General features: G+C 35.9%; 1 protein-coding gene across 4 annotated transcripts in view; it reads left to right on the plus strand.

The window, feature by feature from the left end:
* Nucleotides 1-25,079, plus strand: part of ASB5 (ankyrin repeat and SOCS box containing 5) — a 39,505-nt gene that overhangs the window by 7,884 nt on the left and 6,542 nt on the right. For 2 of the 4 annotated variants that reach the window (XM_088163580.1, XM_088163577.1), the window contains exons 2-3: nt 21,422-21,489; nt 24,690-24,769. In XM_088163580.1, the coding sequence (XP_088019706.1) occupies nt 21,432-21,489; nt 24,690-24,769 (138 nt within the window). In that variant the 5' untranslated portion in view covers nt 21,422-21,431. Of the gene's footprint in view, nt 1-15,839; nt 16,140-21,421; nt 21,490-24,689; nt 24,770-25,079 lie in introns of those variants that run through there. The other 2 variants (XM_088163579.1, XM_088163578.1) reach the window with 2 other exon arrangements.

A 25,079-nucleotide genomic window follows, 5' to 3' on the forward strand; every position in this document is an offset into this window, starting at 1 on the left:
CCAGGCTACTTTGTCTGAGCTCTGGAGTTTGAAATGAATCACTTTATAGTCATTATAAACAGAAGTATTGCTGTCTTGATTATACAGATTGTGTTCTTGACAAATGATAACTGACCAAGCTACATTGAAAGGGAACTCTAAATTCCAGCATTTGAAGTTTCTTTAAGTGGTTTTAAAATTTTTAATTGCCAGAAATGGGGAAGCATATCAGAGGAATCATTACATTGTCCTTGTTTTATTTGCTGGAACTGTGCTAGTATGTCAAGGTAAGTGTATTCTTGTCTGCCACAGTATTACTACATTCTTAAACAAAATAAAAATCCAAATATTGTTAATCTGCAATGTGGCTTGTTGCCATTTTCTTGTGTGCTATGATAAAACTCTAAATGCTAAAATAATTTTGCAGCCTATTTTTTCTGTTGACATTAAGTGAATGAACAGTCAGGATTTCATTTTATTTAGGTTTGTAATCTGAATTTTGTATTAACATAAGAATTATTAAATACCTAATTAGTTACTCTTTTTACCAGGATATCTGAGTGGTTTTTTAACAGCAATGAAGTTATCTTCAGAATACTCCCCATTTTACTAATGAGGAAATGAGGCCAAGAAATTTCATTCCCAAAAGTCAAAACTACATGGGAAATGCAAATATCCAGATTAAGCCACTGCTCTTTTCAAGTGTTTTGATATCTTTATAATGTTGTACATTTGTTACATATGGTGCATTTCCATTTGGAAGCTCTCATTATTCTGCAGTGATGCAAGATCTGACTCCAGTTACTTCACATTGCCATGCAATAGAAAATTTGGGACACTTAAGTCCCACTTTTTTCCACTCCTTCGTGGCATCGCATTGACCGTCAGAGCCTTTATTTAATTACCTATGCTTCTATTTTCTGGTTTCCATTACAACAGCTGAAGCTTTGTGTTTCTGGTTTTCCCAGTTTGCAAGGGCTTCCTCTCAGCTGCACCATGTGTTCAGATCTCAGCATTCACGTTGTTGGTTCTCCCAAAATGCCGTGTGGGCGTTAACTTCTAAGCAGTTGCTCAGTTTTCATGACTGGCTGCCTCATAGCATGGCTCTGCCAACTAGCTGTAATGGTTGGTAATTTCTGAAGCACTTTAGAACCCTTAGATTAGGATAGACTTGGTTCTGTGCAGTTGGGAGAGTTTCCAGCTAAGCTGACACGTAAGAGTTATAGAGCTCTAAAAAAAAGAGGAAACATGAGAGTAATTTTGCCAGCTTCTGATGAGTATGTGTGAACTGGAATTCTCAAAACTCATGATTTCTTATAGTTTTTCATCCTTATATAGTTTATTACTGATGAGGGAAATTTTTGAAAGGACACAAGGCAAGTTTTGATACAGGAATAACCTTCCTGTTCAATTTTCATGTTCCTAAAAACAGTTTTACAAATCCATGAGTTTATCTGAAAACTCGCTTACAAAATACTGAATGCATATTAGCCTTATTACTGAAGTTTTAAATTTACTTTTTTTGAACCTTAACAGAAGAATTCAGCTTGAAGAAAACTAACAATTGAGAAATTTATTTTGTGATTTATCTACTGCAGTTAAAAGAAGCAGGAAGCAGTATTGTAAGGGGGAGATGAATTCTGAGCATTGCTAACTTCTAACTGCTAACTTCTGCTCTTATTTATGGTAATTGCTATTTGGAGTTTTGCCTCTACAAAGATTCATTGTTCATTAACAAAATGTGAGAGAAGTCCAGATGAGAAAGCAGGTACTAGATGGCAAAATATGAAAAAAATAATAAAGGGTCAGGTAAAACACTGTACAGAAGAAGAAGCTTTCCATACCATAATTATGTTTTTTCCTTGATCTGCATGGCAAATTTGTAAAAGAAGTCCATAAGATGGCTGGGGAATTCTGTGGACTGATCAAGTTAACCTTAATAATATTAGTACAAATATGGAAGAAATAAGAAAATCCAATATTGAGTGTATTACTAATGAAAATACCATTTCCATTAATGACTGGAACAGAAATTGGCAGTGATAGCTCAGAACATAATGCCTTTTATACTTGTGGAAAACATGACACCTCAATTCAGTGTCAGATAACAATGTGCCAAATATAAAAAGGGATTTTCATTTGGCATTTTAAGTACTCATTCCCGCTTCTAATAATGGTATGAGGAAAGCAGTTCCTATTCTGGCTGGATGAGAAAATGTCTATAAATGAAATTTAGTAAAAAATTATGGTTTTTTTTTTACCAACTAATATAGTTTACAGTGTAAACTCCTTTTTAATTGCCTTTTCTTGTTATGATTGATATTTAAGAGGATTAATTATTTTCAAAGGAAAATACCTAATGCCTGTTTCTCACAAGATAAGGACAATTCACTTCCTGTCCATTAAAAATCTTGATATTTATTTCCAAGAGCATTTCCATTTATCATTGTCTCTTCTTTGTTAAATAGGTTTATTTGAATTTAGTTTCCGTAAAACATTATAGCTTCTTACTTTAATAAATTACTCCAAGAGTCTGATGATAAGAAGTGCCTTATTGTTTCCACTTTCCTTTTAGAAATACGGTTTTGTATTATAGTGCTTAATATCTGCTGTTCTGTTCATTGAAGTCAGGGTGATCTGTGGATGCAGTGACATTTGGATCATACCCTTTTTTTCTGATGGACAGTTGCCAACATTCTAAAATGTTTTTTTTTTTTCTAATCACCAAACAAGAGAGTCCAGTGTAGAATAGAAAGGTTTAGGATCACTTTGAGTAGAGTATTTTAAGTTATAATTCAAGAAACTGATTTTTAATTTAGAAGGAAATATAAAAGTTTAGAGCAGGACTCTTTCTTGTGCTGCCATGGTTCTGTTCTTTAGGATTATAGTTCACTTAGAAATCTGTTTCTGTCGTGCAGCTCCTCAGTTTGAATCATCTTGCAACTCAGCAATTTACTGAGCAATTACACTAATGGAACAACTTGTGAGTGACTGCTGATGACTCTGAGTAATAGCTTTATGGTATAAAAGCAAATTCATTCTTAAAAAATCGGAGGAATTTAGATTCTTCTGTCTAAAACTGGCCAACAAATAAAGCCTGTCATGTCATAGGTTTAAAATAATATGATGCAGCACAATGAAATACATATCAAAACTATTAGAAATTTTCCATGTTGTATATTTACCATTGCATTTTAATTAATTTAATTTTAGATGCTCCAGGTCTTATGCATAAAAATATCTAGATGTTTGATTCGTATCACCTGCCTTGATACTGTTTTTTGTATAGTGCTAAAATCTTTGTATACTAGATACTTTCATTCAGCCTGAGCAAAATAATGAGAGACTGCCAAAACTGACATATATTAAATCTCTGTTTATTTATTAATGTTTATGTCAATTATTTACTGATATGATTCTAGTTTTTTAAGGAAAGATATTAGTCTGACATAAAATGAAATATCAGAAAAGAGCTGTTGTACTTAAGCAGGAGGAGAACATATTTTAGCAAAAACAGATTATCTGGGTTATGTGGTTTAGTACATGAATTCCAGGGGCTTATAATAATACTTCTGCAAATGTATTTTAAACATGTAAATAAATAAATTAGAAATGCAGAATTTGGAATGCAACAGACCTTTTAAGTGGAACAAGTACAATCCAGGATCCTGGAACCTGCTGTCCCACGTGAATACCACTGGGCTAGCGAGAGCGGTACTGAACTCAGTACTATGTACAGTATAAATAATCGTCATATTTTGAGCAGCAGGCATCATGACCAGATGATATTTTCTTTCCTCGGGACCAGTTGTTCCCAAGAGTGCATGGCCAGAGCCATATGATCTTATCAACACATTTGAGAGCCTGACCCAAACACTGACAGAGATTTTGCTGCAGCAATGACTGTCATAGAAGAAAGTCGCCCTTTTGCACAGCAGTTATCCAATGTCTACTTTACTATACTTTCACTTTTTTGTTTTAAACTTTTTGTGAAGATCAGCCTTGCTATACTTAGTCATTTCTACATTGTGAAAGGAAACCGTAAGGAAGCAGCAAGGATAGCTGCTGAATTTTATGGAGTTCCTCAAGGACAAGGTATATTTGTACATACTCTGTTATCACTACTGTTTGGGGATTTTGTTGTTCATGTAATTATTTATCTGCTAGCCTCATTTACATTCAGTTTTTCAAATTATATGTGTGAGTGTTGGGTTTTTTCTGTAGTTGTTGCTGTGTTTTGTATAATAAAAATTATCTCTAGGAGTGTTGTTAGATCATGTGAGCTTTTTTTTTTATTATTATTTTTCTTTTCTTTAGATTAATATTAAGTTCAGAATAAAACTGAAATTTCACAGCCAGTTTTCTGTTAGGAGGGAGGCCTATATTTAAGATGGCTCTATATAAATAAGATTGCTGAAATACTTTCCAATCTGGGACTATTTTCCCAATTGCTCCTAATGTTCCCCAGCTTACCATGCATAGTTGAAGTTTTCCATGTTTGGCATATGATTATTTTGCACCACTCGTGAAACTAGTCCAAATATTTCTGAAAATTATATCTTGATTTAGGTAAAATTTTCTTATAGTAATTTTTTTGAGAAGATGTTGTCCTCATGCACTTTGAATAAATTGTCTCTTGGCACATATCAGGAATCTCAGTGAAACTTAAAAAGGCCAGCTTTTGGGCATGTGTGTGGAAACCCTTCCAATTTTACTGGGTTGAAAGCTCTTGTGAAAATTCCTTTTCCTGTTCGTGTAAGTAGAACTTTAGCAGAGCTGTTGCCCCAAGCTCACCTGTAGTGAGGTACCATTTTCATTCAGTTCTTCTTTGGCGTTACAGAACAGTTCTAAATTGTGGCATGCTGGTACATGCCTGAGCCCTGATTTTGCTCAGCTTGGGATCCCTGCTGCCCCACTTGTCTTTGTTGTTGTTCCTTGCATTCTGGGATGGCACCAAGCTGAGTTAGCCAATGAACAGGGAGCCTTGTCTTGCCACTTACTGTCTTTACTCCTCATCCCTAGGTACCACAAATGTGAAGACATAGCCCAAGTCAGTTGTAAAGGGAGAAACTATACAAATCAGCCAGAAACAGTTTCAAACTCAAAAAAATATTTTTTCAGTTTTCAGTGTTGGGACTAAAGCTAGACATTTTGTGTGCGCGTGTTAAAATTTGCAATCCAGAAATAAAGGCTTAAATCCTAAAGCAGGAATTAGCTTACTTTGCAGAAGATTTACTTGAGATGGATTTATACATTGTGTTTTCTGCATGAGCTCTGAAACCCAGGGTTTTTACATCTGAGCCTGTTAATTGACACCATTTGAACTACTGTGCATGTGTGTATTTGTATGTGAGTGTATGTGCAGATATGTATGTGTGGGAGCATGTGGGTATATATGTATATATTCACTACGGTAGAATAGCAAGAGCAGAGACAGGAATACTTGCAGAGAATGGGAAAGGCCTTACTTGAAATCAAGAATTTTTTGCCAGGAGCTCCTGGCTAGCTCTAAGGCAGCTCCTTATGGGAAGACTGACACATGAGCTGGGCACAGAAGGGAAGAGACTTGGGAGGAACTGGAGGAAAAGGAATAACGTGCATCAAGCTGGAGAGTAAAATAGTGTCTATGGTGTTACCTGTTGCTGAACCCAGGAATCTGTAATTCATTTGTCAAAAGTCTCATCTATTATCCCTAAATAAATATATTATTAAGCATTCTAGTAGCTGGCCAATGCAAAAGGTGAAAATCTATCACTCCTTCAGGTTACTGTTTTGGTCAGGCAGCAGAAGTTTTTATTGATTTGAAGGATCAAACATATGGTAGATTTTCTACTTTTCTGCTTGTATTATTAAAATAAAATAGTTAATGCAACTATTTTGTGTTTAAATTGTACTTTTTACAGTTCAGCATCAGTGTGCCTTCATTTTTCACTGTCCAGCTTGCAGTGGTGGTTTCTGGATTTGTAACAGTTGTAAGCACATGTTCAGCTAGTGTTACATAATCTGCTATTCATCCATTTGTTGTGACTAACAGCAGCAATCCTTGCTCTTTGGGATGCAAGTATTTCACCTCAAAATTATTATTTTATCTTATCTTTACTATACTTTAGTTCTATGTCTGTGGAAGGAGGCATCCTAGTGTCTGAACTCACAACTGTGTTGTGGGATTTGATTTGTTGGTGTTGGTGAAACACAGGAATGCCTCAGTAGACTTTATATAATACATGTAACAAAATATCCTGTTAAAAGTGATATCTAAAAGATGTACAGTGGGTAACATGAAGCATGAAACAGCTTGAAACATTACATTGTAAAATAAAATACTGAGTATCCTCCTAATCAGTGATTCATTCTTTGTTTTTTCTCAAGTAGCAGAAGAACCTTGGCAGAAAAAAACAACACGGAGAACCACCAAAATTGATAATTAGCCTAGCATCTATCATTAGCTAATCAAAGTTTATAGTGTTTCAATGAGTAATTCAAATTAGAGGAAATGTTTCTTTTAATTTTCTAGTTTTAACCTGATTACATGCTCTCAAAATTCTGTTAGCACTGGTATTTTAGGTTTGCTTTTAATAACAGAAAATTACTTATTGCTGTTATCATGGCTTGGCTAGGACAAAGTGGTATAATTTTGAAGAAAAAAGAACCTTTGGAAATAATGTGCTACTAGGCACAGGCATTATTTCATACTTTCTAAATCAACCGCTTGAGTTAAAATTAGTCTTTATTTTATGAAGTCTGTGCAATTGAGGGTGTTTCAGGTACAAAGCAGTTGTCTTTTAATGGAGCTCCTTTTGTCAAACTGCAGGTATAGAGGTCAGTTCAGGAATTGAGACCCAGGGATCATACATTTCAAGGCTGACTTGCTTTGTTTTGTCATTTTTCTCTATTAAATATAAGGAGACAGCTTGGCCTGTGTCATCTGCTTTGTGTGGTCTTGTTGCTGAATGTTAGTAGTGAAACGGGTCATACTTTGTTCCTTAATATTTCAGCAATATTTTCAGTTTCAATGGTCAGCAATCTACACTCCATCTATCCTCTGGATCTCAAGTGTATATGAATGGCTGGATAATGTCACAGTAATAAATTAGAAATTATTACACTGTTTATGCAGCATTGGAATAAAGGAACTACATCATTGTTCAGCATCAGCTAAGACCAAAAAATGTGCATGTAAAAGCTCTACTAATTAAAAGTCACATTAAATTGTTTATGGAAATGATGAAATATGGAAATAGCTGAAAGGTTCCTTCAGAGGTAAATTGAATGCTCTAGGATCAAATATACATGAGTTACCTGGCAAATGTTTGGCTAACCTGTTTTTAAAATGCTTAGTAATAGTGATTTCTGCAGCATTCTTATGCAACCAATTGCAGTTTTTCTATTCTCATCACTATACTGCTTCCCACTTCCCCAAGACTGACCTAAATCTTTATTTCTGCAAACTAAATACATTAAATATGATTGTTTCTCTCTGTGTATGAGAAGTAATCAATTTAAGGACTATTATCATGCATTTTCCTACTTCAGCTGTTTTATCCTTTTCTAGGATAAAGTAAAAAGTATTTAACTTAGTGTGTCCTTTTAAGTCTTATTTTCTAGCACCTGGAGTTACTGCAGTTGCTCTCCCTTGGACTTGTGCCAGTTCATATATAGTTTACAGACATCTTTACTGATGTCTAATTTCCCATGTTAAACAGAGTGCTCCAGCTGAGACTTTACGAGTGTAGCTGGGGGAGCTATTAGTTGTATACAAGTGGAACACTTATGTCATGTGCCATGTATATGGCACCCCATGTAATACCTCCTGGAATGATGCTGCCCCCTCAGCAGTAAAGTATAATGGATAGAGTCTGTAGCCTGTAAACCACATGTTAAGACAAAGTCACTGTATAGCATGTTTGCTTTTTCCTCTCTAAGTATAGTACTTCGTACTGGACTTCAGCTGATTTCATTCTGTCTTGGTATCAGACAATTTCTCCGTTTTACTTGTCTGTTTTAAATTGTTTCCATCTGAGCAGTTGTAGCATCTACAGTTTAGTGTCATCTACTGCTTGCATAAATATAAATACATTATTCTATCATTCACAACATTAAAAGCCTGAATAGCACTAAATGCTTTCTGCAGAACTCTGCAGTCTCTTACGTTTGCTTAAAGTGAATTGAAGACTTGTGTCCTAATAAGTTATTAGAGTTGAATTCTTTTTTTTCAGACTGAAGTCAGTGGTATTAGTGCCATAAAAAAATTAAATTAAAAAGGGATCCATTCTATTATAAAGGTGCTGTTTGCTTTGTTATTTTTAACTTTGGCACTAATTTTGTAAACACTTACTCATATACGCTTGCCCCATTGATTTGAAAGTGACTGATTAGTTGTTTGGAGCCAAATGCTTTGCAGTCAGGGACCAGAACTGTGTTGGAAATATGTTATGGTGCCTAGTGTTTCTTTACCTATTGTGTTAAAATGAGCATTTACACATTCATTGCATTTGAAACTTTGCAAAAGTCAACATTTTATTAATTTCTTTCTTAATTCATAAAGTCATAGCAAGTATATGTTTGTTCCATTTTAAAATTCTGTGCCCTACAAATTGATAAACAAGAATTAACTAATTTGAAAATTAGCTTTGGGTATATTTAGCTCCTTAGCAAACTATGTGTAATGACAGTGATCTGCACAGTAACATTTCTTCTGTCATGGTATTTCCAGATCTATGAAGAGTTAATAACTCAGCCTTTTGTACAGCTGTTGCTGGATGAACACTGGAGAGTCAAAAGCAGCTTTTAGATTCTTCCTACTATACCAAATAACTGGTCATATCATGAAAGTGTGTATAGGAGCACTGGGTTGGAGGTTCAGTGGAGTTTTATAGTTTAGTTGCTTTGGGATGAGGTAATAGTGCTGTGGTATGAGGTGATTTCAAAGTTTGTGTATCAAATCTAAAGAATTAATCAAGTATCAGTGTTTTGAGTCTGTAAGATATAAACTCTGCCAAGAAATACTGGTAATATCTTGGTTTGTATGAAAGACCCTATATTTGTTACTACAGATAACTTTATAGAAGAAGGCACAGTTCCCAGTCATAAACTTTTTATAAGGCAGAAGGTGTCTATTTTATCAAAAATAAACCTGATACTCAGTAGTTGTAAAAACGTATTTAGCTACAAGCAGAAAGTGATAGAGAGTAGCCTTCTTATGAAAAAAAAAATTGCAGAGGTTAATGTAGCATAAACAACAAACATCTAGTCATGTACATATATACATACCTGGGGTCTGATAAATAAGCTAAGTAGCTCTGAGAATGTAAAATGATTTGTCTTAAATATCCTGGTTTTTAATGATGTCACCTCTCTTCACAAAAAGTTGTATATAATTTCACTTTATCCCTAAGTGTATAAGTTAAAGTTATTTGAAAGCAGAAATTGTGTTTATAGTATGCGTCTTAAAATACATACTGTTTTTTCAGAACAGGAGAGCTGAATATGCCCTGATTTCTTCTAACTTTAAAAAAGTCTACTCTTGAATAACCATAGCAACTTTTGAGCTACCCATCTTTGCTATATCTGCCTTGGTCAGGCATGGTAGGAAAGCTCAGTACACTAGTTAGGCTAAATTAAGCCATTGACAGGATTGTGGTAGTTCAGTCTACTGGAGTCTCCATCCAGAGACTGCTAAATACTGTGAAGTTTTCTGTTTCCTTTTTTTCTTGTACACTGAGAACTACTTGGGTAGTCCCAAGATACTTGTCCTTAAAATGCAGCTCATAAATAGGCAATAATGCTGTATTTCACTATCAGAGATCTACTGTTTGGAAGGCTTGTAGTGAATGATTAGAGCAAAGTTTTCATATTTATTTTATCCTAACAAGTTGCAATTGATAATGCCACTCAGCAACAGTTGTTAGGTAGGGAAGATAGGCATGAGGCATTTTCTCAACTTGCATTCCACAGAGATCACAGTTCTATTAATAAAAGCCATACAAGACCTCTCTTAGCTTCCTGGATACAATAGAGATTCATTCAGCAATGATAGGAATATTGTAGGGCATACCTATTCACCATACCACTTGGTGTAAGGCACCACATTTAGCATTTGTTTTTCATTTGAAGCACGTACACTAATGGTATAAAAATGCTTAAGATAGTGTGAATATTCTTTTTTGAAAGTTTAGAAGGGGGGGCTTTTTTGATGGAGCTCATCACTTTCTCTTGTATGCCAAATAACTTTGCCTAGTATGACAAATGACTGCCAAAGAGTCATACTTCAAGAAAAAGCAAATAAGACACATTCTTTGAAGGAAGAAAATGGCACCACATATTAGACAAATACCAGAACATTCTTTTTTGAAGAACATATTCTAACTTAAAGAGGTTTTGCTCAGAGTTATATGATGCAACTAAATCGGCATGGCCAGAGCCCTTACTTATTCGCAGCAACAAAAAGCAAGAACATCTGTTGGCAAGCACATTACTTTTAATTCAAATTTTTCATTTTTTACGTTACTCATCTTAAAGAAAATTTCTGAAGCCGCAGAAACTTTTTGTGAATATATATGCTAGAGCCTATTTGTATGCTTGCCTCCCTGAAAGAAACTGATACAGCCTGTCATGTGGATTTGTTTGTGGGTTTTTTTTACTCTTCTGTGTATGTCAGGACTTCCTTGGGGTCGACCAACTGCATTTTTTGGTTTCATTCAGGTGTGCCTCCTTGAAATGTATTTTTTTATGAATATGGACTTTGCCTTGTCACCAGCCTAGGTCCCATCTGTTTGCTTGGAGTGTACACTCTAAACTCACATCAATTCATCAATTAATTTCTGTATTTTTCTGTGTGAAATGAATAGTAAGCTTATGAAATAATATAAGTACAAAACTAACATTAAGAAGTCTGATGTAGCTTAAACCTGGGGTTTTAAAGGGGCATAGCAATAAGACTGAAAGGCAGTCCTGGAGCAATCTGCAAGGCTTTAAAGAGAACTGGTGTTAAAGAAAATATGCAGAAAACTGCAGTATTGGCTTCGGGCAAGCTCAGTTGTACCATCTGCACTGGTCTTTCTTGCATTGGTGGGGCATAAGGCAACAGGGGAAGACCAAAATAGCATGGCTCCCTAAAGGTGGTGTTCCTTCCTTCAGCCCTTGGATGCTTATGGCCAGGGTTTTGCTATTCACATTCCTCTCTTGTAGGGAATGTTCTCAAACACTTGCAATGCAGGCAAACAGCGAGTGAACTTGTGCCAGTTAGATGAGGATGGCTTGGGGGGAATTGCATAGCGTGCCTAAGTGCTGAGCTCTGCTCATGACTGCAGCAATGCTGGCTGGTTGGCCATAAATCCTTTGTGGCATGCTGCATCTGTTGCACTACTGGATGTTACTCTCTGCCATGTCTGGAGTCTTTCTGGCAATAGATATGCTCTCTCTCTTTATGGCTGCTCTTTCAGTGTAATTGACTGAAGATTCTCTCCGAGGTGCCCTTTTCCACTCCTGTGCTGGCTCCTGGTTTCATGCCTGTGTCTGTCTTTCTGTCAGAATCTTAAGCTCAGGCCTGCTTGCTAACTGATTTGCTTAGGTTCTGCCCCCTGACTTCTGTGATTTAGTTTAGTTTACATATCAGCAAGTATTCTGTGTCTCTGCTGCCTTGTCTGCATGAAGAGTCTGACAGGTACACATTGCAAACCAGCCAAGAAATGTAATAAATGTGTCATTGTTCTGTATTTGACTTCTGGTAGGCCTGAGATGAAGCCTTTGTCATATCAGAAGTTTAAATAACCTTCAGTTATGATCCCCAGCATCCAAGGACACAAGGTGTAACAACTGTAGAAATCTCAGGAGAGGAGGTAGAAAATTACTAGCCAGCCAGCCATGCTGTTGCTAACACCATCATCATCTATTACTACTGCTACTACTACTCTGCTGCTGATTTGGATTTCCAGCTAAGAGACAGTGATGAGATTGTATTAAGAGTATGTAATAGACTTTTTTAGTGCTTATAATGGTGTAAAGAAATGTTGTTTTATGCTTAACCAAGTAGTGACCATTAAAGCATTATCTACCTATCTGTTGGTATTTGTCAAGAGGACTGGTTGCTGACCTGGATAAGGCCTAAGCTTCTGGTTGCCTGTTAATGACTTATATCACCATCATACTTGCCATGAAGTAGGGCTTGATGCAAGAATCTATTTAATAAACAAATGTAAAGTTGTTCCTGCCCCTAGAGCTTTATCCCTGTACTTTTCTGGTGCATTTATGTTCTGTGGCGTTGAGCTGGCACTGCAGAATGTAACACTGTGGCCTTGTAGGATGCTGTTTTTGTCAGTAACCAGAGTTCCTCAATCCTTCCTAAAATTTGCTTCATCTTGGCTTCTCCTACAGGGAAGAATGTTCAAGATTTCCTCTGGTTCATTTTTGACAATGTCAAATGACAGGTCACTTCTGGGGTACTGGCACTGAGCCACAGGGATCCTGTCTGTCATTTCAGCTTCATGGTTGCAGGGTGTGGATCACATGAGCAGGAAGAGTCAGTTTCTAGTCCTGTTCCAGAATTTAGTGTGGCAGGTTCCATGCAGTCACTGTGACCCCATAATAAGCCTGGCCATGAAAGCAGAGTAACCTGAAAGTATGGAACAGTTTGGGAAGCAACGAGGCTCATCAGTTTGCTGGTTTGAGATGGTTGCACACAAAATACTGATCTGTGACATTTGAAAATGGTGCAATTTTGTGCAATTTTTCCTAAGATAAATTATTGTTATAGAAATTTGGACTGTAATGCATTCGACTGCCATCATGTGTTGAAAGATCAAGGAGATTTTGGGTATTGTTGGTTTTATTAACACTTTTTTGGTGTGTTACCACAGTTGCATCTCTATTGCCTTAAAAATAGTCTTGAAAATAGAGTGAGTTCCCTGCTGAAAGGGAGGAAAAAAATTTACTTCTCTTTTCATTCCCACCTGTTAAGAACTGCTGCCCCTTTAAACTCAGAACTATGTGCAGACATGGAAATCTTGAAACTTTCCTGACATTTCCTTTTACAAAAATCTGGAATAAAAAGATTTTTAAAGTTTCCTTTAACACTACTTCCTTTGGGTTATAAATTTGAACAGAACTAATTATTAATGAAACATAACATAGTGCTTGTTTAAAGCTTGTATGCTAAATTAGGTCAGAATTCCAAACCCATCCTTACTCTCAGATTGTAGCATCTGCCTCTTCCCCTGGCTGCTTTTTGAAGGTAACTGCATTGCTTCCATGAGTGTCTGTAATCTAAATGCTAATTGCTTGTTTTCCAAGTCAGGAAGAATAATGGTCAACTATATTTTTTAAAAGCTTGGACACCTACTTAGACTTCTGTTAAAGGTTTTCTGGCAGGTTTTGGAAGTGTTTGAATGTCTTCTATAGAGAAAAATCTGAAGAACAGAATCTCAGGACTAAGCCTAAGTATTTTTGTAATTTTGAATGTTAATAGTTTTATTACCTAATGAAGTTGAAGGATACTGATTTTTATTCTGTAGCTAATGTAGTCCAGGGCACAGACAGTTGACATGAGAAACATCACGCAGCAATTCCGTGTCAGAGATGGAAGCAAAACAGCACAGTCTTCAGCCTTACTCCATGGTTTTAACCATGTTCATTTCCTCATCTCTAGTATATTTTTAACATAATTTCAGATGATTTTTTATGCGTTTTAGCTTTTTTTTTTAAAAAAATCTTGTATTTGTAAACTGTTTTAATAAGACTTTCTAATGGTTTTTGCCTGGAGGTTGAATGGTTGGGCCTAGCAGAATTTAGTTAAAACTTCCTTCTAGAGTCCTTAACTGGATAAGCTTTGCCTTCTTTAAAGCACAGAAATGCTTTTTTTTAATGTCTCCCAGAGTATTCAAAGTAACTCAGTGAATTACCCAAAGCATCTATGGAATATCCCTGTGTAATAGAGATACTTTTCCTATAAGGCATGCTTTGAAGGTGGAGGGTTCTGGGGGTGGTCTAAGTGCATTGGCAGCTCATTGCTTCCTGTGCAGCTGTCTGCACAAGAGAGCAGGTGATGCTGACTCCTGTGGGGCTCTGCCTCTTTGAAGCCATGGCAGCTGTCTGTGTACCTGCTGGTTTCCTTGCTCCTGCCAGTCACCCCTCTCAGACTGCTGAGAGAGAACAGAGGCTGGAATAAATGTGGAAAGCATTTGTATGAAGTAATTCCAGGTTTATACCACTCCTGTAGAAAGACACGGATTCATTCTCAGCTGACAGTCTCACCCACAAAACTCCTACAAAAAAATGTAGATTTTTTTCTTGCCAGACCACTGTCAATTCCTGCTTTGCAGTCCCAGATGCTTTGCTTGATCCTGATCCTCACCACCTTCTCCCGAGAGTCCTGGAATTCCATTCCAAATTGAAATTTAAAACTGAGATGAGCCTCAGAGCCATAGCAAGTACAAAACCCATCAGTGTTTTTTTCTCACAGGAGAATAATGCTGGTATCTTCCTGCACAGGCACATATGTACACATCCCTAGTTTGCTTTCCTGTTAATTCCTCTTCCAGTATTTATTTACTTGGAAGAAAGCACTACAAAGAAACACATAATTCTAGTATAAAACTGATATAACGTCCCATTTATCATTTTCCCTTTTGTGAAAGCTCTGTTTCAGATTTACATTTAGAGTCTGATTGCTGGGTATGTTGAAGTGTTTATTTCAGTCTGGGAGATTTCTGATTCATTCAGCCAGATAAAACCTGAGGAAAACACTTGTCTGAAAGCAGCCTAATGTCTGTGAGAGTGCTGGTTTGTTCTGTCTTGTGAGAAGAGCAGTAGCCCACCTGCTTCTGTTCTGTAAAGGGTGCAGCACTATTCCAAGTAAGACAGTTCTCATGTGCTGTAATTTCAAAGTAAAATTTGCAGCTGCTTTTTCTTCTTCCTCTCACCCTATCTAACTATAATCTTGCCTCTGATTTTCTCCTAAAGAAAACCGAGAGGGATACAGAAAATTTCATTAAATATTCGAGCATTATTTCAGAATTTTAGAGATTAAGTTTTGTCTGGTACCTTAAAAGAATAGTATTAGTGAACTTTACTTGTTAAAAATTTACAAGTGGCTAGTTTATATATCTGTAGAAGACCATAATGAGGAAATACTGCAAGGAAATGCCAGGGAGGTAAAGGTGAAATTTTAGCATGTTATCATTACAGAGAAATCACTGTCTTGAACAATGATGGAATTTTGTCATGGATTGCTTCTCTCTGCAGATTTCTGTTGTATAGTATCAGCCTGATGCATAGTAATGAACTAGGAATTTTAGCACTCTTTGGTTGGTTTCATTACTATTTTTAAAAAATATTGATCTGTGCTTCTTCTGACAAGACTACAGCCTTACTTTCATAACAGGATCAGACTTTGGAAATAATTTTTTTTTTAGTCAAAACATACTTTTATTCAGGACTTAGTTTCTGTTTACATTTGTAGGATAACTTGCCCCCTATTTAAAAACAAACAAGAAACAAACCACAATAAACCAGGATTGTTTCATAGTTTCATGGATTCTCCTGAGTTCTAAAATCAATCTTAGCTGCACATTACATATGAGTAAAACCTGATCCAGTAATAATTGTTGTTACTATTACTAAAAAAATTTCCATTCTGATAAAATAATTTTGGTTTTCTGTTTTAAGCTGCTTAGTATTCAAGCAGCAAAATATTTGAATTCTTATGTTTTAAAAATCTGTTTCTTTTTTGTGTTAAATGATTAAAAATTAACACCTTCTTTCCATTTAAATCGTGTAAATAGTTAAGACTCATGCTGTAGCTAAGCTGATTCTTTCTCTGTTTTAAAAATAGAAAATGCTGGAGCAGTCCTTCCCTTCCCCCACTCTGTAGTCACTAGTCCAAGCTAGTAAATGTTACTGAATGGATTTCAGTGTTGTAGCCATTCTACAGTAAGTACAGCAAGATCCTTTGTGAAAAAGCGACAAAAAGGTAGTAGAAATCATTTGTGGATGTTCGTCAGACCAGAGTACCTGCACCAATGACAGACAGGCTTTCCTCGAGAAACAAATCATGACAACAAACACTGCTGTTCAGAGGAGCCAGAATCTCCCCAAAAGACGCCTAGAAAGTGTAGGGGAGTGTCCTGCAAAACGGAAAGCTAGCTGGGGTATTCTGACCAGCCAAGGTTAGTACAGCAGCCATTGCAGAAACCGGGTACTGAAATATGCTGAGCTGACCCAGTTTATGTTGGTCTAGCTATAAAACTGATTTTTGGGTTTTTTTCCTAGCTGTAATGTAAATGCATGCTTGTGTTAGTGGCACTTTATTGTCTTGCATGGGTTAACACAAGGGTACTGAGGCTATTTTCGATCTTTCTGCGCTTTTATCAGCTGATCTAAAATACCATTTCTTGTTTATCTGCCCTATTTGTTTTATGCAAGTGTTTAAGGCTTGACTTACCCTGACTTTTGCTGTCCTGTCACAAGGTAACTGGATACTGAAGGTTAATTATTTACTATGGGGAACCAGGGGATGAAAGGAGGGGGAGGAGTAAACTTTACATATAACTTTATGTGTGAGGAGTCTATAGATAGCTGAAATAGGAGGCAACAGAGGAACACAGGTGACAGAATTATTGTCCTGTACTAAGATACTAAAGACAGATACATAATTATAAGGCTTGGCATAGAGAAGTACTTAGGAGGTATTTAAGTTGCTGAACACTGACATTTTCAGCAATGAGAAATGAACTCTGTTAGAAGTGTTTAGGACTCCTATTGCCTGTGCCATGTTTTCCTGTATATTTCTTTCATAGTCCAAGTGTGTGAAAGGGAGTTTTGAATAATTGCAAGGGTCTTAAGAGATCAGAAAGACTGATCATAATTCCATTTGATGTTGATGATATCATAAGGTTTAGAGTGAAACAAAAAAGAAATTAAGGAAGTCAGACTTGAAATTCATGATAATATGATATAAAATTAAAAACTGGAAATGTTAAAATAGTCAATGAAAGGAGTAGACAGGAGTGAGTTCATATGTTGTGCATAAAGGAACTATGAATCTACCATGTAAAATATAGCTATATGTTATAGAAACCAGAGTTATTCTTAAAATACCTCGATGATTTCCATTATTGCAGTTTTAGAACTAAGCAATATTCAAGAATTTAAGAACCAGTTTCCTTATCTTCCAAGTAACCATTTGAATGCAATGATACTGTATGGTTACATTTATTCATTGGTTTTAATACGCAGAGCATCCTTTGCCCTCATGTTTTTCACTGTTTGGGCTAAGATTTCCTGACCTAAAGAAAATTTTATTTATGGCCATTTTGGCTTGTTAGGTCAGTGGTTTCCAAAAAACTCGGACAGTATCCCTCAGCTAAAAAGAAATTTCACAAAAGTTTATCAGTGTTAGTACTAGCACTCCATTATATGGTTGAAGGTTAGGTTCTCTTGCTACTCTTACATAGCCACAATTGGTCTATTTTTGAAATTTTCATAATCTAAGTAAAATATGGAAACTAAAATTTTCTGAATGATCCATCTTAATGGGGCCTAGCTACTTAGAGCCTCTTGGTGATTGCCATACTGGAATATACATTTATTGATAGACTAGTACTGAGAGACTTCTGTTGCACTTAAGGCTTCTGATTGTTGCAGTTCACTTGAATAATGAATATATATTTTGTCAAGTCTGAAGGATGCCTTTTTTCCTTCCTCTCTATTTCATCCATGGAGGTATCCAAATCTGACTTGGCTCTGCAGGCAGCCTTGCAGAGCACAGGAAGAGAAAGTCATGCTGCATTGCAGTCTGTAATTAAACAGGCAGATTGGAAAATGGACTGAAAGTGATGCAGAGGCTGGAATATATCGTAAGATTGGATAGAAGGGTGAAAGGATAGAGTCAAAATGGGAAAAGGCCTTCAGCCTACTGGCTTGAGGGGCCACAATTCCAAAATCTCATGGATGTGACAAAAATCACACACTGGACCCAGCTTTGCTGCACAGTTGTTTGCTGTTTATAAGATTTGGGATTAAGCTCTGTGCTGAATTCACTCTCTGGCAGTCTGGGAAAATGCAGTGAACTCTCAGCACAGTTTGGGAAAAATTGTTTGTACTCTGGATTAAGACTGAGACTGTGTTTGAGGAGCAAAATTATTCCAGACTTAAGTCTTTATAGTCTGAACTCAGCTCAGAATGTCTAATATGCCTTTTCTGTCACCTTCTATTTGGGATGAGGACTGAGAAACCCTTACTTTGTTTTAGTGACTTGTCCAAGCAAATAGTAACAGCCAAGGAATATTATCAGCTGCTCCTCCTACTCGAGTCAAATCTGATGTGGATCTAATAGATGACTGAATTTGGAGATTTATGTGATTTTACATCTTGGCATTCTAGCTAGGGCACACAGACTTTGCAATATCCAGACAGTTGTTGGTGCCTCAAGAAGATGGAAAAAACAACCTGTGCATGAGCAATGGACGTGGAGCTGTGGCTGTGCTTTCATGTGACACAAAAAGGGCCTGACACACTCCTTCCCATATGTGCAAGGCCAAGTGCAGAGCCAGCAGGACTGCTGCTGCTCCTACCATTGTCATTGTCATCTTCACACAGCATAATGCTGCTTCTGCTGGGAACCAAGCAAGCTGTGCTTGGAAATCGCTGTTGTGTTATTCTAGGCTTTTTTATAGAGTTCAAGTGGCTCGTGTTTCTGTGTGAAAAGTGCAGTGCTAAAGTGAAATGCCAAACACTCAAAATGTGCCACACTGATTTGACCACTCAGGGCATTATACCCCAGTATTTGACAGCACGGTCACATGCTGTGCTCTTCCACAAAACCCCAGCCTCCTTAGCTGTGCAACGTGAATGATGTTCTGAGAATGCATTAGATTTAGACTTAGAAAAAAGCATACCCTGTGTTTTTCTGTTTGTTGCAAAGGTTAAAAGGCATGCAGCAAATGGTAGGGAGAGGGGTTAACGCTTTAATGTCCCTAAAAGTAAATTCCATTCTTGTCTTTGCTTTGGCAGCTATGTGTTTAAAGACCAATCATCTAATGTAAAAGTTTTTTGGTTGATCATGGTTGTTATTATCTAAAGCTGAAATTTCAGAAGCTCAGAGCTCTCATAACCATAATTAAACTGTGCTTTTAGTGTGCACTCTAATGTTTAAGAACTCAGAAAATAAGCTGTTAAAACGCTTTTATAATTCAAGCATCAAAACTGTCTTTTGGTTCCTTAGTTTTAAAATAGTATGAATGGATGATGTTCTGATACAGGTTCAGCAGGGGAGTTGAAGTATTCTTTTGTTATTGGGACAATACCATGAAAAAGGCAGTAAAAAATTAACAATGTTATAGTGAATTTTTAGTTTGGATTACATGTCATAAAGAGATTCTGCTAGATATGGTGATAGAATAAAATTTGAACTCATTCACTGAATGCAACACTGTGATGGCAAAGCTAATGTCTAGTCATGTGGTGCAGCTGCATTAGAGACAGAACTGTGTGGGGAAGACAATTTGCTTTGTATGGTTTTTAGGAATAGGAAATTGTTAGCATTTGCACTTGGAACGAAGCCCCCAGATTGTGAAAGTCTACGTTATGGTAAACATTGGAAAGTATACTGGTTGGAACCAATCAAGTTTTCATTGTTTGTATGCATTTATATATACATATATACACACACACATATGTCTACATTTAGTTATATAGTTAGAGAATTTTCAGAGTATTTGAAATATTGAAATGACATGTAAATGCCACTTGAACTACATCTTCTTTTTCAGACGTATTTTAATAACCTCTAGCCTAAATTCTGATTCTCTTGGAATTCTTCAGTGTTGACTGTTTAAACTTATTAAAAAAAAAAAGTGGCTTCTGTTTTTCTGGTCATGTCTAATCATGGTAGTTAAGCATCACAGATGTATTTCTTAAAGTTTAAATCCTTAATTGAAAGGTTTTTTCAATAGTTTTCAACATCAAATATCAATTAAGTAGCTGACATGCTTCTTTATCCTACAAGGGATTTAGACAAATGAGCAATTTTGTAGTGCCACAGTAAAAATCTCTTCGAATGTAATTAGATATTCAAAATATCAGACACTTTCAACCACTGGGGTGAAGCGATTCTGTTGATCTTGGGACTCTGATGTTGCAGAGTTTTTTTCTTTAGTTATTGATTCTGTCTTTTGCTTCAGTTGCCAGAAGCTGAAGCACTCAGGATATATCTTAAGAAATAAAAGTTAACACTGCTGGTCTTAATACATAGTATTTGTTGGTTTTACAGAAATAAATATTAGCTACAGCGCTTTCCAAATGCTCTGTGTTTCTCATCTCCCAGTAATGAGCTGTATCAGGCTTCTGTTTTCAGTTCTGCTTTGATGATAGTGCTGCTTCTGACGACTGGGGCTAGATCTATTTAGCCATAGAGCAGTAATTTTTTAAAGTGCTGAGTTCTGGTATAAATGCTCTCCCAATGAAGTCAGTGAGAAGAACTTCATTCATTGCAGTCCTCCTTTTGAAAATCTAACCTTTAATGTACTTTTTATACTGAGTAGGGGGTGGTTGTTTTGTTGGTTTTTTGGGATTTTTTTGAGACATCACAAATTTTTAGAAATAAATACAAAAGGAATGACATGACTGGAGGCAAAGACTTGTGAAAATATTTTTACTTAGTATTTTGTTATTATCATTATAATTGCAGGAATGGCTTATAGATCATTGCAGGTAGATGTAAAGGAGTGAAGTCTGTAGAGCACTGTGAAGAAAAGAATGTTAGTGACTTAGATATGAATCAGTCAGAATTGCAAATCCCTATTTTTGGACATTTTCACTGCTGAGAATAGCTATCAACGCCCCAATTCAACAACCAAAGAATATTTTAGAACATAATTGAAGGAATAGTGAACTACTAAGAGAAAATCACAGTTCAGGTACAGCTCAAACAGCATTTGAAACATGTTCAGAATATCTTTCCTATTGTTTTCTTGATATATTATGAGTAAGTAGTAAAATAACATAGGGACATTTGGCAATGCTTCCCTTAAAATCTATATACCAATTTTTGAGGATACAAAACTGTACCTCTTTGCATGAGGTTAAAAAAGGAGTTTGTCCTGCAGTTTATTCATGTCAAGATTCTCTTGATTTCACTGTGAATTTCTCTTGTGTTGAAATTCCGGTTAATCTGTCTTGGAAAGCCAATGCACAGATACTGGCCCTTTGAGAAGTTGTTATGTTAAAGAAAGAAATGTGAAAAATTGACATAAAAGGGCAGCAGTCCTTTACCATAAGAAACTGACAACTTGTACACAGTCATGTATTCAAAGTGTTTACTGAAGGCTGAAAGTTCCTATTTCAGGGAGCTTCTGATCTTCCAAACATAGCTGGAGTGTTTTAAGAAGAGGTCCAACTAGCAAGAGCAGGGGGGGTTTTATTATTATTTTAATTTTTTTTTATTTTCCAGATTGAAAGAAATGAGTAGGATTTATAATTGCAATTGGCTGGAAGTGCCATGGGGAGATGGAGATTTAGGTATTGTATAATAATTTGTAATTTTTTTAACTTTACCTGTTAATGCAGTGAATATATTTATTCCTTCTTGTTAATGCTTGCAAAGCAATGATGCTTTGTAATAGTTTGCCCTTCTGGTAAACTATACATCAGAGAACTTACAACTAATGTGGCTTCTGTATATAGAGATACTTCATATTCAGCATGGTCAGAGACAAGTTCAGTTGGGAATCAATGCATTATGAATTTTGGAATAGACCATGTTTGCTAATAGTGCTGTTGCAATCAATGAATGAAAGCATCCCTGTTTATATTTTTGCTAGTGACTTCTAAGTAAGAGACATTGTAGTTTGTAGGCAAAGAATTTAAGAACACTCTTGATTTTTTTTTTTTTTTTTTTTGGTAAATATTTATGTTGAACATATTCTTGTCCCTGTGGTATTTAATGATGAATTACCATGTATATCAACAAATTAGTTGGAATGTGAATTTTCTTTTCCAAACTTGGTTGGCACAAAATAGTTATGCAATATTTCGTTTTTAGATTTTATTTGTAGAGATGATACAAATATTTTGCATTTTATGGATTTATCAGAAACAGCTGGCTGCTGAATGTCTCTGCCTGAAGATAGGGATATAAAGTGGGTCTAGGTGCAAACCAGAGCTTAACAACAGGATCTGGCATCATTTGATCATGAAATGTCACTGCTTTCAGATGCTACCTGCATCTTTATTGTGTTTATATATGGCTACAAAAATGTCTGAAATGTAAGTGTATTTAATGGGCATAAAACTTGATAACTCCTATGATTTTATAAGATGATTTTCCATATAATCAGTTAAGTGTATTTTTTTTCTTTCTTTCCATTGAGTAGGATAAACTGTCAAGAGAGAGACATTCTCATCTATATAGACAGGGGGACAAAATACAAAAAGCAACCTCTAAATACAGATTTAAATGTGAGGAATTTTTTGCACAGCCAGCAGGAGAACTGAATGGATCTGATTAATTTGAATTAGAACAACTCGAGTGCTCATTCAGATACTACTGCACAAGAAGAAAAACATTGATAGAAATACTCATAGTGATTACACACATCCAAACCATAGTACAATAAATCTATCTGAGCTTATTGGTATGAAAAGAAAATACCAATGATTTGTCAAAATGAGGTCACTTTAAGGTTTCTGAGCCTAAGTTTTTTTTAATGTATAATAACCCTTAAAATCTCGATCACTTTGTGTGTGTTTTTTTAAGTTTTATTTTTGTTTGTCGTGGGTTTTTTTGGTTTTGTTTTGTTTATTTGTTTGTTTTGTTTTTGTGGAATTTTTTTTGTTTTTTGCTTTATTTTTTTTGTTTGATTTGGTTTCTTTTTTTCTTTTTTTAATTTGGACTATCAATAAGAATTTCAAAACAGTAAATTAAATTAACCTGAAATTAAAAGTACAGGGAATAATGTGTGTGCATGTGTATGTACATGCACACACAGATGACCAGAGTTTAGTCCAAATAATTCTGACAGAATATTGGAAGCTGGATCTTGCCAATAGCCCATCTACTGCCATAGATGAAAGAGTTTAAGGAGCTTCACACATACAGGGATACTCTGACATAATAGAAATCTCATTGCTTTTTTAAAATCAAGTTTATAAAACCTTATTCTCATATTTTTAAACTTCTGTGATCAGCTTTATGTAGTCTTATGATAATTTAAATAATCATCTTTGCTTTTGTTTTGCCAAGTTTTTGATCTCAGTAGTATTCAGTAGTGCTGAGTCACAAAGTGCACTATGTTTTCCAGTCATATGTCTGTGTAAGTTTTAGTCTCATTCACTAACACCAGTAGGAAAATGGAGGTTTTATCTGCATTTCCTATTGTTCACTATTTAATATGTTTTTAACTAGGCCCTAAATTCTTTTCAGGTTGAGCAGCCTTAACCTTTTCATCATTCTTAATGTGATTTGAGGAGGTTGTTTATGATAAACAAAAGTGTACTTTCTGAAACAGGCTAGTGGACAGAAGGAGTCCAATGGAAACAGAAAGAGGGGCTATTTCTGGGGTGTAGTTATCTTAGAGCTGAGGCTGATGACTGCCAGGGATTGAGCAACAGCTTTCCCATTTCAGGTTCACTGTGTGGTCAGTAAATGCAGTGGCTGGCTCTGTAGGCACTCCCTGTCCATGGCAGTCAAACCTGTACATATGGAAGGGTCATCTGCCAATGTTACAAGTTCATCATTCCAGGCTAATTCTCTCTACATTTCTTCAGGAATTTTGGGCAGCTTGATATAACTCACTGATTTGTATTAGTATTTTACAGTTCTAGCAATTTTGTTCTTAGAGGAATAAATACTGATAATTCATAATAATTTTGAAGATGTTCCTTCCTTGCACAGCCTCTCAAAACTGGATTTTCAAAATTCCTGCCATAAGTTGGTATCAGCTCTGCCTGCAGCCTTGGCTGGCTAGAAGGGACCTGTTAGTGTGCAGTCCTCTAGAGCAGGTCCTTCAGCAAGAGCTTCAGGATGTCTCTGGAACCTGGGTTGGGAGTTATGGAGGGTTATGTGTGTGAATGCAGGGTTGTTGTTGGGTTACTACTTTTTGTCACCTTTCTCTTTTGGGAGTAATAAATAAAATAACGGCCAAACCTTTACAGTAAACATATCTAATTATTTTGAGGCCTAATAGTTTATGGAATGAGAATGTAGACTTTATATCTTATTTCTACTATAGTAATTCTTTTACTTTGATTCTCACTGTATTTCTCTCCTTGCACTTGTGTAGTAGCTTCAAATTAATCTCACCATACATAAAGATTTCCACATTGCTTTTCATATACACTAGCTTCTTTGTGACTTCTTCAGGCAGCTTTACACCTAGTTTAAATTAAAATAATGCCTATATTCCAGCCACAAAGTTTTATTATGTGTATTAAAAATGAACAATGCAAAAATAGAAGTGGAATATGGTAATTAATGAATTTATTAAATCAGATTAATGATATCAATATCTCAGTATATTGTTCTGTGGACCACATAATGATTTATTAGAGAGGTTTACAGTTTCTTGTTTAGAAACTGATCATTTGAGTCTCTAAAGAGGAAAAATTAATTTCATAGAACATTTGACTTCATTCTGTGCATCATATTTTCTGCTTTGCTCTGTGCATTCCAAACCCTTCTAATTCATATGGCTTATTCAATAAATGTTCTTGTTGTATAGGTTCTTGGGCAGATCGCTCACCTCTGCATGAGGCAGCCAGTCAAGGACGTCTTCTTTCTCTAAAGACTTTATTGTCACAGGTGAAGGCCCTGTTTTTACAATTGCTTTCATTTTTAATGTTATTTAATTTCTCAGCATAGATTGTTAATGCAGATTTATTATGCTTTGTTTTGTTTTTTTCACTTGAATTTTTCAGAGCAATACATATTTAGGAATTTTTCATATAATAAGATATAAGCTAGTATTTAAAATATTTCCTCTGTATGTTTTAAACTCCTCCACCCACAAAAAAACCCCCTAAACAGCCCCCCCAAATTGTATCTAAATTTATGTCAGTCTTCCCCTCTTGCATGGGACAAATCAACAAAGTTTCACTGTTTTAAGCCTGTG

Source organism: Sturnus vulgaris, chromosome 4 (genome assembly GCF_052056855.1).
Source record: "Sturnus vulgaris isolate bStuVul1 chromosome 4, bStuVul1.hap1, whole genome shotgun sequence".
NCBI classification, from domain to species: Eukaryota; Metazoa; Chordata; class Aves; order Passeriformes; family Sturnidae; genus Sturnus; species Sturnus vulgaris.